Source organism: Peromyscus maniculatus, chromosome 8 (genome assembly GCF_049852395.1).
Source record: "Peromyscus maniculatus bairdii isolate BWxNUB_F1_BW_parent chromosome 8, HU_Pman_BW_mat_3.1, whole genome shotgun sequence".
Classification (NCBI taxonomy): Eukaryota; Metazoa; Chordata; class Mammalia; order Rodentia; family Cricetidae; genus Peromyscus; species Peromyscus maniculatus.
In genome coordinates, this window is record NC_134859.1 from 35,980,809 (window position 1) to 35,996,653 (window position 15,845).

General features: G+C 52.2%; 1 protein-coding gene across 6 annotated transcripts in view; it reads right to left on the reverse strand.

Annotated features, from left to right (window-relative positions):
* Jade2 (jade family PHD finger 2) overlaps nt 1–15,845 on the reverse strand; it is a 51,701-nt gene that overhangs the window by 20,980 nt on the left and 14,876 nt on the right. For all 6 annotated transcript variants that reach the window (XM_006991336.4, XM_016009622.3, XM_016009616.3 and 3 more), the window contains one exon: nt 4,441–4,598. In XM_006991336.4, the coding sequence (XP_006991398.1) occupies nt 4,441–4,598 (158 nt within the window). The remainder of the gene's footprint in view (nt 1–4,440; nt 4,599–15,845) is intronic.

The following is a 15,845-nucleotide window of genomic DNA, read 5'->3' on the forward strand; positions in this document are numbered from 1 at the left end:
TCCCGGTCCCTTATCATCAGCAACCTGGAGGTGTCATGGTCTCGAGCGGAAGTTGAGTCTGTCTGCTTTTCTGCGGAGTTTGAGCTCCACAGGCTTCCACTGTACAACTCAGGGGAGGGCTTTCTGGATGAAAGGTCTCCTGCCACAGTGACATGTTGGCCACACACCACGGACCACACAGGCATCCTGTTTCTTCCTGCTTCAGCTTGCCTCCCCGAACTTTGAAACCGTCTCGGGCCCCAGGGACCTGCTGCAGGCACCAAAGCTCCATCTGACTGACTGTTCCCTCGGGTTCCCACTCCTCAAACGGAACACCACTAATACAATAATACAACCTAGCTTAGGCACTTGGCGAGAAGATGGCCAGGATTAACACAAAGAAAGCCCTTCACAAAGTGCTAGGTATCGGGGATTGGGGGGGGCGTTGAGGGGGTTCGTGTGTGTGTGTGTGTGTGTGTGTGTGTGTGTGTGTGTGTGTGTGTATGTGTGTGTGTGTGGATAAGATCTCTAGATGTCAACCACCTTTCTCCTCCTGAAATGGGAAATAAGGGGCATTTTGCCTCAGATGGGTGGGGTCCTCTTCACACATCTGTGTGCTACCCATCAGATTTTGAGGCCAGTTCAAAATGCCAGCCCTTCCCATACCCCACTGGTTGCCATGGTTATTGTCTGGAGCCTGGCCTCCATCTGGCCAGCCCTGCCAGGCCTGCGAGGCCCCACACTTGCCCAGGAGGCCTCCTGGGGTCGGAGGTAGGGCTTGCCAAGGGCTGTGACTCAGCGTGGGCTGGGAAGGGAAGGGGAGGGCTTAAGATGGCACAGGGACAGTGCTGAGCTTCAGGAAGGGCCCCAGGCTTCAGGAAATGCCTTGGTGTCAGCAAGGGGACAGGAAGGATGCTGGGCACAGGGAGGCAGGGGTGCAGGCAGGGAGAGAAGACTGTAGGCTTGGAGGTCACTCAGACAGGAGATAGGGAAGGGGTCAAAGGTTAAGGGTCAGCAGCACCACCCCACGTGAGAAGCCCTCATCGGAGTCTTAGGCAACAACGATGGCAGGCCTCTCCTCCCACGACAAGTAGATAATTCCAGATAGAAGCCAACGCTTTGCCCTCGGCCCAACCAAATGCTGCCTTTCCCAAGAAACTGTCACTCCAAATGAACATCTCTTAAAAGCACAGCCTATAGTTTTGTCACAGTCCAGCTTTGCGTGTGCCCCGAGCACAGGGTTAGTCGAGCGTTTGAGCATCATCCCTATCTGAACAGCCACCAACTGCGTAACACCAGTCACACCTGCCTGCTTCACTGGGGCCACCTGGCAGGCCTCTGGGGAGCCAGGGCTGAGGGACACGCTCGAGAAAGAGCCTCTCCCACCAGGCGTGGACTGACCTGACCCTGAGCCAAGGCCTCACCCTCAGACACAGCTGGTGGCTGGACGGGGTGGAAAGAAAGCTTTAAGGCCTGCAGGGGAGAGCAGAGCCTGCGTTCAGAGAAGACAACACCAGAGGCTGGGTTTGCCCAGGACCAAATCTAAACGGACAGTGCAAACCCTCGGGGGCAGAGTTCGGACCATGAGGTGGGCAGCAAAGGCCAGGGTGGGGCAGAGGAGTCAGACTGGGCCAGTATCTGGGGGAGAGGGGTCAGAGGATGCCTAATGCTCTCACTCTAGGCCTCCCAGGGACAGCCCAGGGTTTGTTACTGTGGTCTGTCATTTCCTGGCCCAGCGGCCTATTAGGCCCCATAGGAAATTCCCCAGAGTTTCCCAACTTCCTCATCTGTAAAATGGGGACAGTACTATGTGCCCTGCAAGTGTGATCACTGAATGATGGCAAGAGGCTTGACTTGGGAGGCTCTCAGTGTCCCCCAAGGTAGCAGCCACAAAGCCTTCCAGGAGGCTATGTAGTGGGGAGGAACCCAGGCAGGTGGTAGCACTGGTCTTGGGGAGACTGGGAAGGTGGGGTGTGGTGAACCCTAAGGACACATTTGCCGACCTCAGCACATCTCCCCTGAGTGTAGGGAGACTCTGAATATCTTTAACTTATGGCAGTCGTGCACATCGGTAAGAATACTGTGCATGGGGCTGGAGAGATGGCTCAGGGGTGAAGAGCACTGGCTGCTCTTCCAAGGAACCCGGGTTCAGTTCCCAGCACCCACATGGTGGCTAACCACCATCTATAACTCTTAACTCCAAGAGGATCCAACACCCTCTTCTGGCCTCTTTGGGCCCACACAGGCAAAACACCCATATACATAAAATAAAATAAATAAAGCTCTCTTTAAAAAAAAGAACTGTGTGGATGTAACACACACACACACACACACAGTACTAGCTGGATATATATAGTCCTTGGATATACAGTAAGCTCAAGACTGGTCTGGGACATGAGACATGTCAAAAAAACCAAAACAACAACAACAACAACACCCCAGCAGGGCTCCAACAATGAAACCACTAAATCAGATGAAGGTTGCTAGGACTGCCCATCAGGAGGCCAGGACAGCATGGCTCCATGTCATCAGATAAAATACCTACAGAGGCTGAATGAAGCCAAGTCACCAGGGGGTAGAAGCAACTGCAATAAACTGTCATTCGAGCCGGTAGATGTTTCCAGAAGCATCTGACACTGCCATCAAGTAGAGAGGTCAGACTCTGGGTGACTCCAACCAGGACTTGCTTCTCTGTTCAGTGGCTAGCCTGTCCCTCTTCATCCCCCTGGCCTCGGCACATACAGTGACAGCTCAGCATGAGGATTCTCATTTAATCCTGATGCCCACATCATCAGGTGGTCATCATTAATATCATCAATACCATTAACATTAATATCATCCCTGTTTCATAGAGGTGCAGACTGCTTTGAAGAAGTCAGGTCAAGGTTCTCCTGACTGACAAGGTCAGGACACCAAACTCACTACAATCTTGGCCCATGTTACAGGCCCTAGATGGGATGTGGATACTAAGAATGGATCGATCCACCCCCCACACCACCCCCACTCACCCATCCATCCATCCACCAACCCACCCACCCATCTATCCATCCACTAACCCATCCACCCACCCATCCATCCATCCATCCATCCATCCATCCATCCATCCATCCATCCATCCACCCACCCACCCAACCACCTATCCATCCACCTATCCATCCACCCACCCACCCATCCACCCATCTACCCATCCATCCATCCAACCCACTTACCCACCCACCCACCTACCCATCCATCATATATTCCCAGGCATTCCAGATGGGCCTAAGCTTCCTGATTCTCAGAGCGCCCCAGATGCTAACGTCACTGGAGGAAAGGCCTCCCGACACCCAGTCCCTCAGAGTACCTGGGTTGGTCTGAGGCTCCCTTGTCTGCAATCCCAGCACAGGGCTTGGATGAGGCAGGCTCTTCACAGATGTGGTTGCCAGGAAGCAACGTGCCAATGTCAGAGGAGGGGACAGCTGTGACCTTTGCCCTGACCTTCATCTACTTGGCCTCAAAAGTAAAAGCCCACGAAGCTGCCAAGCCCAGGAAGGGGCATTAACACAAACTGCCCAACTCAGGTGAGCTGGCGGGACAGGGAGGCTAGGCCACCGGTCCCCTCAGGCTCAGAATGAAACACTTGAGTACAGTCTGTAGTTTAAGGCAAGACCGTATGTGGTTACATCCTGGCAAGAGTCTCTGCCCACAAGACCAGCAGGTTACGAAGCCCTTGAGGATTCTACTCTGACCCAGCCCTACTGGACAGACTTCTCAGTGGGTGACACCAGCGAGTGCTCCTAGGCCCCTAGTGGGTGGTGGGCGCCAGGATCCTCTAAGAACTTCTTTAAAGGGTAGTTTAAAAGAACTTCAGAACATGGCTTATTCCCATTATAAGGGATGGTCAAAAGTCTACAGACTTCCCTGGCCCGCTTTGCCAGGAGGGTAGAATGGCAACATTCCAACCCTAGACGTTTCTGTGACATCTGCTGTACGCAGGTCCCACCCTGAGTCTTCAGGCATACACCATTCACTTCACCTTCTCCACCACAAGGAAAACAGTCATCTCCCTTATTTCAGAAACAAGAGAAAACGAGACCCAGAAAGATTACATTTCTGGTTCAAGGTCCTATTGAAGGCAAAAGGCAATTTGGACCAAGGTAATTTGGCTTCAGAGCTGAGTTCAAGCCCAAAGTCTCCTAGGTCTCTATCCCTACCAGTGTTTCTGGACGTGTGTGTGTGTGTGTGTGTGTGTGTGTGTGTGTGTGTGTGTGTGTGTGTGTGTGTGTGGTGTGTGTGGTGTGTGTGTGTGTGTGTGTGTGTGTGTGTGTGTTGTTGTTGTTGTTGTTGTTGTTATCTGGCAAGAGAATTAACCACTAATAGAGACAGGCTGGGAAGGAATCCCAGAACTAGTAGCTCTCTCACCAAAACCAGCCTCCCCTTGATGCCCCTCCCCAATGGTGCTAGCCTGGCCACCTGGCTCACCTCACCACAGGCTCTGGAATGGCCTCCGCTCCAGCAGGTACCTGCACACCTTTCTCCCATTCTTGTCGCCAGGGGTCCGCCAAGATGTAGTAGTCATCCGGGCTGAGCTGGTACGAATCCGGGATCTTCATGGCTGTGATCAAGTCTGTCCGGAAAACCTGGCAGAGGTGAGAGGGTTACAGGTCTTCATGTTGCCCCAGAGAGGCCGGCTTCATAGACCAGGCGAGCACGCAAATAAGGCTGCACAGAGAACAGGGCCAGAGAAATGGCCAGGCAGGTCACGGCCCTCACCACCATGCCTGATGTTCAGTATCTGGGACCCACAGGTAAAAGGAAAGATTCCTGCAAATTGTCCTCTGCCTTACAGAATGGAGACAGGCAATAGAGAATAGAGACTAGAGAAAGAAGTCCAGGACTGGTAGGTCCCTCACCAAAACACAGCCGCCCCTTCATCCCCAGTCCCGACGGTCTTAACCTGGCCTCCTGGCTCCTGTAGCCAGCCAGCCAGCCACACACACAAACAGAAACTCCAAGAGCAGAAAGGCCACCTGCGAACACAACACTACTGCTGTGTGAATGCTCCGGGACTTTCCTCTGGAGGTTTAAACTGCGCTACAGATCTGCACCCAGAGGCACAAGCGTATGTATCATAATATGAGACACCAGAGGACCTGGGCCTTCTCCGAAGGGTAAAGCAGGAGGCTGGGGCTTGGGGTGGCTCAATGAGAAGCTGCCAGGAACTGCGCCTTCCCAGGGCAGTATGGCTCTAGAGGCACCCTGCACTGGTATGTGGTGGGGGAGAAGACCTTGTCTTCCATCATCCTTAAGCCTGTCTTGAATTCCCACCAAGCCATGTCTTGGGGTTTCTTCTGCCACTCATCTGCTCCCTCACTAGGAAAACTATTCTTCAATTCTGTCTGTTGCCTCCCAATCTCTACTCCGGAATAACCTCTGAACCCTCTCTCAGCTGGGAGTGGCAAAGCCTCCCGCCTCTGCACTCCATCCCCGAAGTATTGCTATGGAATACAGTGGCATCTCTAGACACCATGTGACTCACTCAAGTCCCCACATTCCCAGCGGTCATCACTTGAGAATCACAAGTTAAGGGCGAGCTCCTATCAATGAGAAGGGGAAACCACTTCAAGGTGGCTCCAGGCCTCAGCCCCGCCTCCCACCCCAGCCCTCCTGCCAAGTCAACACCCACTGCTCAAGTGTAAGCTCAGGTCACTTGGCCCTCAGGAGGCTTTTGACAAACCCGTTCGGCTGGAACCCACTGCCTGTGTGCACCTCATGGCATCGAGGACCATAACCACAGGAAAACAGCTGAATGGGTTCATCAATGGACCTAGAAGCCGCATCTCGCAGAATCTAATTAATATCTGCATCTAGCTGGAGAGGGCGCTGACTTGAAAAAAGGTCAAGTTTCTTGAAGACTCTATTTGCCAATATAATTTAATTGTTAAGACTAACACCCTAACATTTAATTAGGGTGCCAGTGTGAAAAAATTAAAACCAGATTAGATTAAATGCTAATTAAACAGAAGATGGAATGGGTCTAGGATTTCACAGCCCTGGTAATTTGCATATCTTATTAGCAAGCGGCAAGAGAGTTAAGACAAGAGTGCAAGCCGGGCAGCGGCACTTTGGAGAGGCCTGCTCTCCGCTGGTTAGAGGTTTTCCCCGCTGGGGCTTCTGGAGGCTCCGTGGCAAAGCAGTGCTGTGATTGGGTTATTTCCCTCGGGGTTTCAACACAGGATCTAGTACAACCAGGCTCTGGACTGATACAGACCGCCCGAAAACTTCTCAGCTGTGGGACATCCCCGACCCTACAGCTCTGATGTCACAGGGACTCATGAACTGCCCCATCCAGAAACCAACCTCTAAAGAGGCAATGTGTGTGTGGGGGGGATTTAGCTCAGTGGTAGAGCGTTTGCTAGGCAAGCGCAAGGCCCTGGGTTCGGTCCTTAGCTGGGGAGGGGAAGGTAATGCAGTTAGAAATATCCTGCTGGGACATGGTGGAGATCCCAGGAGGCCGAGGCAGAAGGACTGCCAGGTTCCAGAGTGAGTTCCAGGCCAGCCAGAAACACACAGGGAGACATCCTCAGCATCGATAAAGGGCTGGGGATGTGGTTAAGTTGCTTGCCTAACATGCAGGAAGCCCTGGGCCGTGACCTCCAGCACCGCGTAGAAATGGGTGGGGTGGGACATCACTGCAGGGCAGGATGGAGGAAGAAGAGTCAGTTCAAGGCCACCCTCCTCTACAAGGGTCAAGGCCAGGATGGACTACCGGAGACCTTGACTCAAAAATAAAAGTACCCCGCCATTTGTTCATCCTGGCCTCGACCTGACGGTCACCTCCTCAGGGACCTTTACTCACCATCAACGCCGGGACTGCAGGACACTCTTCCGGGCCAGCCCCAGTCACTTTCTAATTATTTACACACAGAAGCTGAGTGCTTCACCTGTGTGACGTTTCCTGTCCTCTGTCCTGCCACACCGGACTGCTGTCGGGTGTTCTCAGGGCCTGAACACAGGGACTGTACCAGGGCTGTGAACACCGACAAACAGGAGCGGGACGCAAACCGGAAAGACCGCAGAGGCCGAGACCCTCAACCACACAGACCCGCATGAGGCTTCCTCCAGGGCCTGATGTCTCAGGGCCAGTGACCCCATGCAGCATTTGGGTGACCAGAGTAGCAGGTCATACCCAGACAGACAGCCCTGACTTCAGACTCCAGAGTCCTCAGAACAGGAAGGGATCTGGGGCTCAACTTGGGGTCCTTCGGCACCGCAGGCCAAGTTCTAAGATAAGTCTAAGTTCTCTTCCTGTCACTAGGGACCGGGTGACAGGACACTAGTGCCCATTTAGGTAGGACTCAGGGAAACTCCAAAAATAACACTGCTCCTATGAGTCACCTCACAGTAGGTACAGTGACAGACTAAGAGTTGTCCTTAAAAAATATTTTGAGGGGGCTGGAGAGATGGCTCAGGGGTTAAGAGCACTCACTGGCTGATCTTCCAGAGGACGAGGGTTCAATTCCCAGCACCCACATGGCAGCTCACAACTGTCTGTAATTCCAGTTCCAGGGGACCTGACACCCTCACAGACATACATGCAGGCAAAACACCAATGCACATAAAATAAAATATAAATAAATTATAAAAAAGTATCTTTTCAGCAGGGATGTAGCTCAGTAGGTAGAGTATGCCCCGGTATACCCACAGGCTTGGGTTGACTTCCCAGCACCAAACCCGAGCGTAGTGACGGTGCACACCTGTAATCTAAGCACTCCAGAGGTGGAGGCAGGAAGATTAGAAGTTCAAGGTCGGGCAAGAAAGGTGGCCCAGAAAGCAAAAGCAATTTTCCACACAGGCCTGATGACCTGCCTTCAATTCCCAGAGCCACAGTGGAAGGAGAAAAGTGACTCACAGAAGTTATCCTCTGACCTCCACGTGCATGGGGTGGCTCGCGTGGGTCTGGTGTGTGTACGTGTACATGTACACACGCACGCGCACACACACACACACACACACACACACACACACACACACACACACACGCACAGTTCAAGGTCATCCTGAGACCCCATGGAGGGTTTTGAGACAGAATCTCCTTACATAGCTAAAATTGGTTTCAGCTTCAAAATCCTCCTCCGTTAGCCTCCCAAATTCCTGATGTGTGGCTGTGTACCAGACTCAGAAAGAGCTGTTCTTATATTATTACATGAAATCCACGAGGTGGTGGCAGCTCCCCCGCCACCTCCTCCTCCACTACCACCTCCCCATCCCCTTGGGATGCAGGTGACTGCTCAGTGCTTCTGAATTAGCTTGAAGCCAAATCAGGTGGATTCCCAGCGAAGAATATGCAAATCTGATGGAGGCCTTTACAAGTGCCAAGTCCTGCAGTGGTTTCCCACAGGAGGGCCTCTGTGTGACTACCGCCAACCTCACAGGATCTGCAGTCACCTAGAACACACTGGTGACACTTGTGAGGGATTCTCTACATTAAGTTAATTGAATCGGCAGAACCCATGTTAATTCTGGGGGCCACAATTCCACAGGCTGGGGTCCCAGACAGAATGAAAGAGTTCAAAGCGAGTCAGGCGTGGTGACACACTTTTAATCCCAGCACCCAGGAGGCAGAGGCAGATGGATCTGTGAGTTCAAGGCCAGCCTGGGCTACAGAGCGAGCTCCAGAACAGCCAGAGCTAAACAGGGAAACCCTGTCTTGGGGAAGAAGAGAAGTCAATTGTGAGCTAAGCTTTGCTTCCTCACTACAGGTGCACGGTGACCAGCCACTTCAAGCTCCTGTGGCCATGACTTCCTCACCACAACTGAATTGTCTCCCCCGTAAGTTGCTTTGTCAGGGTACGGCGGCAGGTGGGGTGACTAACGAAGCCTCCCAGACCCCGTGGCCGCACGACTGGCCTTGTGGCCATCCAAGTACTTTTTTTTTCCCTTAAATTTTATGTGCATTGATGTTTTTGCCATGGGTATCAGATCCTCTGGAACTGGAGTTACAGACAGGTGTGAGCTGCCATGTGGGTGCTGGGGATTGAACCCGGGTCCTCCCAAAGAGCTGTTAGTGCTCTTAACCACTGAGGCATTTCTCCAGGCCAACCCAAGCACTTTCTTACCCTTTGACATTTCCCTTATCAAAACAGGGCCAGTGTGCTTCATAACTACCCCCCCCCACGCCCCACCTGGCCCCCAGAGTCCTAAGATGCTTTGCTTAAAACCAGTCTGGGTCTTTGGGCTTTGCCTCCACTGCCAAAGCCCCTGTTGTTGGAATTGCCTGGTTTTCTGGCACATCTTCCCTGCCAGATGAGCTCAGTGAGGTCTGGCTGGACCAAGAGATGCCGGTCAGTGGTGCACACGAGCCCTGGCACATGCTAGGTGCTGACTCCAGATGTCTGAACACGTCAACACCTCGGTTTCAGTTGCAGGGCTACAGCTGGGTGCTCGGAGGCCTTCCCGAGTGAGGTGACACCTGACTCCCAGTACGTGGCCTGCTTCCTAACCTACATATTTTTCTGTTTGAACTACCAGAGGTTAGGCTTGGAAAAAGCTTAATGATTTTCCTAAAACTCCTTTGAATAATTTATGAAAACTAAATATAGCCAGGCGGTGGTGGCGCACGCCTTTAATCCCAGCACTCGGGAGGCAGAGCCAGGCGGATCGCTGTGAGTTCGAGGCCAGCCTGGGCTACCAAGTGAGCTCCAGGAAAGGCGCAAAGCTACACAGAGAAACCCTGTCTCGAAAAAACCAAAAAAAAAAAAAAAAAAAAAAAAAACAAAAAAAACAAAAAAAACAAAAAACTAAATATAGAATAAAACAGACACCGATGAACAGAAGTCTTGCTGTGGCAAGAAAGTTGAGGGGCTGGGAAACAAGCAATTTCCTTAGAATATGAATGTTTACTACTTTTCTCCTTTGGTTGTCTTTAAAGCTCTGCTGCCTAGCAACCAAGTTCTGCTGAGCTGCTGGGGGGACACTGAGTGTAGCTTTCTCTAACCATATAAAGGATGCTCAAAGGCTTCAGACTCTCAACCAACCCCATGGCCAGGGGTTCAAAGGCCACCCTAGAGGGAACCAACGACCTAGCTCTTCCCACATCCAAGGGTGTCAACCTGGAGCTCGTGACATGAACCTGCTCCACAGTTCCTTTTCATGAGATCATAGGCTACTTCTTTTCTGTACCTGCTGCCCAGGAAAGGTTGAAAACAGGTTCCACGGGAGTACCTATGCAGTTGGGATGACGTCCAAAAACCAATAATGACAATGGGCAACCTTCAAAGTACACCGACACCAGGTTAGGAAGCACAGAGAATTTTCTAGCATGATGTGTGCTCTGCGGCTGGAAACATGTCACCCTGGAAACTCAGTTCTCCGCTTCCTCTATTTTGGGGCTGGATGACTGGGGAAGTATGGTTACTTAAGAAAGACTGAGCATGGACCATAGTTACAGAGGAGCTGCAGGTAGCTCAGTGGATAGAGCACTTGCTTATCAGCATGCAGGAAGCCCTGGGTTTGACCCCCAGCACTACACAGACTGGGTATAGTAGTACATGCCTGTATCCCCAGCACTTGAGAGGTAGAGGCATAAACATCCTAAGTTCAAGACTGTCCTTGGCTATATAGTGAGTTTGAGGCCATCCTGGGCTGCTACAGGAGACCCTGTTTCAATAAACTGAAGTAAATTAAACTATACACACACACATACACACACATACACACACACACACACACACACACACACACACACACACACATGCATGGACTTAATGTCAATCTCATGTGATAAACCACGTAAGACAGGTACTGCACGTTCCCTGTATGTCCAGTCTTTCCCGTGTCTACTCTGTAGCATCCATCCTCCATATCTAATAACTCCTGAGGAAATGCTTGTGGAATGATGGGTAAATAAACAAAAAGCAAACAAAACAACAACAGCAAAACCCCCAAGATTTCCCTGAAGTACGGCTGTGGGAAAGTTCCTATTAGGCAGAGACTATTTGTATGTGTGTAGGGTGGGGGTAGGGTGAGAACCCAGAAATGGGTCCTGAGCACTGTCCCAGAATGGCTTTGGCCAGGACTGACTTCTCCCTACTTCTACGCTTCCTGTAAGAACTGTCCATCCTCTTGCCTCTACCCCTTGGGTCCTGGAATTAACGGGTATGCAACACATTTTTATGGGGTGTTAGGAATTGAACCCAGGGCTCATGCATGCTAGGTAAGTATTCTACCAACTGACTTATACTGGCATTCTCTGAAACTCATTTCATGTGCATGTGTGTATCTGAGTGTATGCCCTTTGTGACCAGGGGCCCATAGAGGCCAGAAGAGAGTGTTAGATGCGCTGGAACTGGAGTTCCAGGGGGCCGTGAGCGAGGACCCAAACTCCGGAAGAGCAGCCAGTGCACTATTTGCTGAGCCATCTCACCAACCCCGGGAACCTCATTTAATCAGTGTCTCCCGAGTGTCCTATCTTGTCAGAAATAACGTTTTGTAACGCTAAGGCACAGTTCATGGGCCAAACACTTTCCCTACACAGCCCGTCCCCATGTCCGCTCCCCCTATTTCACAGTTGTGGAGACGAAGACCCAGGAGTTAATAAAACGCTTGTTTCAGGTCGATCTTCAGCCACACCAGTACTTACCACCCCCCACCCCCCAGCTAGTCAAATACTTACTTCATGTTTTAAGTCATCTGTTCTGGGCTGGAACCTGATATAGGTTCTCAGCCAAGAGCAAATTTACATTGCTTATTAGGTGTGTAATCCCAGACCGGAGTTCAGGGAATAGTCACCCCCACCCAGCTCTAGCTTGGAGCCACCACGGAGCCAAGCCGGTCAGGTGCTCGAAATCATTGAAAACCCACTCAGCATCTCTTTCTCTTATTTTCATGAGGATAACAGCACTTCCTGCGCTTAAAGAGAATTTATGACACATATTTCCTTTGCAAGACAAGTCCCAGAGGCCAGGAGGCTTTTCCAGCTGGCGAGAAGAGCTCCATTCTTGCCTCTATGAGAAGTGGATCTGGCCCTAACCACCCCCACCCCCCAGTGAAGTCTCAGAGAGCAAGTCCCTGGGCCTGAAGGAAGAGCCTCTCTACCCCACCCCCACCTGCCTGGCTGGAAATCTGGATCTAATAGGGACAAGCAGGGGACGTCTTTGGGGTTCTCCTGTCTTATTTAAGTGTTTGGGCACATGACACTGTGCTGACTTTGCCTGTTTTGAGTCAGGGTCTCCAGACCAGGACCAGGCTGGCCTCTAACTCATTATGTAGTGGAGGATGACCTTGAATATTTGATCCTCCGGCCTCCACTTCCGGAATGCACCACTATGCCCAGTGCTGGGGGTTAAAGCTGGGGCTTCGTGTGTACTATGTGATCATTCTAACGATACTCCTTTGCTTGCTTGTCTTTAGACAGGGTCTCACGTAGCCCAGGCTAGCTTGGAGCTTGTGTATGGGCAAGGATGACTTTGAATTTCTCGTTTATTTATGTACATGCTGCGTGTGGAAGGGGTCTAAGCGTGCCGTGGCACCTGGGCGGAGGCCAGGGAACACTCTCCTGCCACTGTGACTCAGGCGGTCAGGTTTACTTGGCATCCACTTCCACCTGCTAAACCATACTGACGGCCTCATGAGCTTGAACTTCTAAACTACCTGCCACTGTACGACGTATGAGGTGCTGGAGGTCAAACTCAGGACCTCACGCGTGCCAGAGAGACGCTCTACCAACTGAGCTGCGTCCCCAGCCCTCACCGCTGTTTCGATACAGACTATCTTATTCCAAACATCTGGGCGTCATCTCTGCACCTCCAGGATTATTTTCTGGTTTTGACCCAACAAATTGGTCGTATCACCTTTTCTCGGGGTAGAGCTGATCTTTTATGCGGCTCTCAGCAAAGCTGCAAGGCTGGGACGTGTGTGTGTGTGTGTGTGTGTGTGTGTGTGTGTGTGTGTGTGTGTGTGTGTCCGTGTGTGTCCTCACACAGCTTTTTAGGACACATCTGGGGACATCCTACTGCTGACTGCAGAGGGTGTTTTCACTTTCTTGGCCAGACCCTCTGTGGACACGGAGCGGGACTGTGCAAAGGCCCCGTTCGCTCCTCTAGGGACATTCACTCCTCAGCAGAACCTACAGAGGAGTGGGCTGTAGGACCCCCAACTCCTACCTGCCCTGTTCTGGGACCAAAGTGGCCAACTTCACTTGACATTCAGCCATCCCTCTCTCTTCTGGAACCTTCTTCTCTGTGAGGGTTTGAATGAAAATGACCCCCATAGGCTCATCTATTTGAATGTCTGCTTCCTAGGCGGTGGACTGTTTAGACAGGATCAGGAGGTGCAGCCTTGCTGGAGGAGGCCTGTCACTAGGGGTGGGCCTAGAGGTTTCAAAAGCCCACACAAGGCCCCATCTCTCTGCCACACTTGCAGATGAGGGCCCTCGGCTACTGCTCCTGTGCTGCTTGCCACCAGGCTTCCATGACGGTCATGGACTAGCCCTCAGAAACCGTAAGTAGGCGCCCAATTAAAATGCTTCCTAGTGTAAAGCCTGGTGGGGGTGATGGTGCACCCCTTTAATCCCAGCACTCGGGAGGCAGAGGCAGGCGGATCTCTGTGAGTTCGAGGCCAGCCTGGGCTACAGAATGAGTTCCAAGAAAGGCTCCAAAGCTACACAGAGAAACCCTGTCTCAAAAAAAAAAAAAAAAAAGCTTCCTATTATAAACTGACTAGGTCATAATGTCTCTTCACAGCAGAAGAGTAACTAAAACACCATCCCATGGGTCCCACGAGTGTCAGGAAAAGGCAACCATATCCCCAGAAAAAGGTTCAGGCAGGGGTCTCCAGACAGTGATCTTGAGGCTCAGAGAGAGGAGCTGCTTGCCAAGGGTTCTAGAGCTCTTCAGAGGCAAAGCAGGAGACACATTCCCTGAAGGAGCCACATCTGGCCATGCCCCAGACACCCTGGGTGGGTGCAGATCAGCAGAGGCTCGCTGACTGACTTGTGTGGGTGTGGCTTCCTGAAGTACAGCTCCCCACCTCCAGGGGACATCCCCACTGCTTGGCCTGCCCTTCAGCCCCAGGCAGGAGGAGGGCACCAAGCACAGGGCAGGCCTCCAGGTCTCTCCCAGGACCATCCTTAGCACCCAGGCAGCTGTCCATTGCACGTATGTGTGTGTGGGGTGGGATGGGGTGGGGTGGGGGGCATGTGGACAACATGACCCTGGCCAGGGGGGAAAGTGTAGGAAGGCCCCATTACTGGCCCTCAATTAGAGACTGTCTGCCACTTAAGAAGTTTGGTAGGAACAAGAAGCCTGGACTCCTGATCTTGGGGAAAATTAAGGCCAAGCTCTCCGCTTGTTCCCCCACAGGAAGGCTCTGAACTCCCTGAGAGGCTCTTACTTACCTAAGTACTAGCCTCTACCTAGGGACAGATTGCTGGTGTTAGAATGCCAAAGATGACCTTGGGCTGCAACTTACATCAGACTCTGAAACTGAGACCCACAAAGGAAGAAGAAGCAGTAAGATGTCAACATTATCAGGCAGGAGAGCAAAAGCCAGAACTCTTAAGAGCGTAGCAGAATTTACACAGTACCGGTCCCTCAGCCTGGGGTTCCCCTCTCTCTGAATTTAAGGTCCAAGGGACAGATTTCAGCTTTGTGGGCATCCCAGAGTCAGGCCAATGAGAAGAAGGCTGAGACCTTGCTTCAGTCCTCATCTTTCCTTCCATGGCCTGAAGGCAGACTCCAAGTCAGCCTGGAACTCCCCTCTCCCTTCAGCTCAGGGCGAAGGCCCGGGAAAAACGCCTTAAGGGAAAGCTCGCTCCAGCCCTGTCCAGGGTCCTGACTCTTGGCCAGTGCTCTTTGGCCCTGGCCCATGTTGGTGTAAAGAGCACCCCACAGACAGGCCAGGCAGGGTATCCGTTTTCTCTAAACCTACCCCTCAGCCATTTGACAGTCCACTACACTTCCTCTACTAGTTCAATGCTAAGCACTGTGGTTCCTCAAGTTCCCCACTTCACTACAGGGCACACGGGAATAAAAACAGGGAATGAACCACAGCTTCCTCAGCTCTACAGCCACCAGAGGAGGGGGTGGGTGGGTTTCTGCACCCCTCTGCCACAGTGAGAGCACAGAGTGTGATCAGCTTGGCAGTTATCCCACCAGGCCCCGGGCAGATGGGGCTCCCAAGAACCGCTTTTGTTAGGGTGCCTGGAACCTGTGCCTCCTGAGCCAGGCTCACTAGCAAGGCCCTCTGCTTCCAGTTCATTCACCAGAGCATGCTCACACACTCTTGCAGCCAAGTCCCAGCTTTTCTCTCCGCCCTCTCACGAGCCAAAGCATTTGGAAGCATTCATTGATGCTTTCTCCTCTGCCCCACCATAACTCAGAATTTATACCGGCCACGGCTCAACCCTCTCGCTCAGAGAGGATGAGGAAAACCTCTCAGGCTGCTGTGGGAGGAAAGGCTTGGCTGCAGTTCAAGGCAGGGAAGACTCCTCAGCCCTCCTGGGTGGATGTCCCAGCCACCTGCAGGGGCTCCTGGTCTGGGCCCAGGCCATGCACAGCTAGTCCCCAGGAGGCGCCTTTACAGAGGTTCAAGTCTATTTTTAGGTACAAAGCCTCTGGGCTGGAAAACCCAAAAGGCAGGGGAATTTTCTGTCCCCATGCAAATTGTTCTTTCGTCTCAGCCTTGCTGACACCTGTTTCCTCCGAAGGCTGATCCCAGCCAGTATAGAAGGCGTCCCATCCCCCACGAGCTTGGAGGGGGCGGGGCAGGGGAAGGGATGGCTCCCTCAGGAGTTTCCCATCTCATGCCAGTACCCAGAACCACAGAGAAGCTGGAGACAAGAGGGGTTCTCAGAGTCCTATAAGAACCAAGACCAGGGTGACTACAGT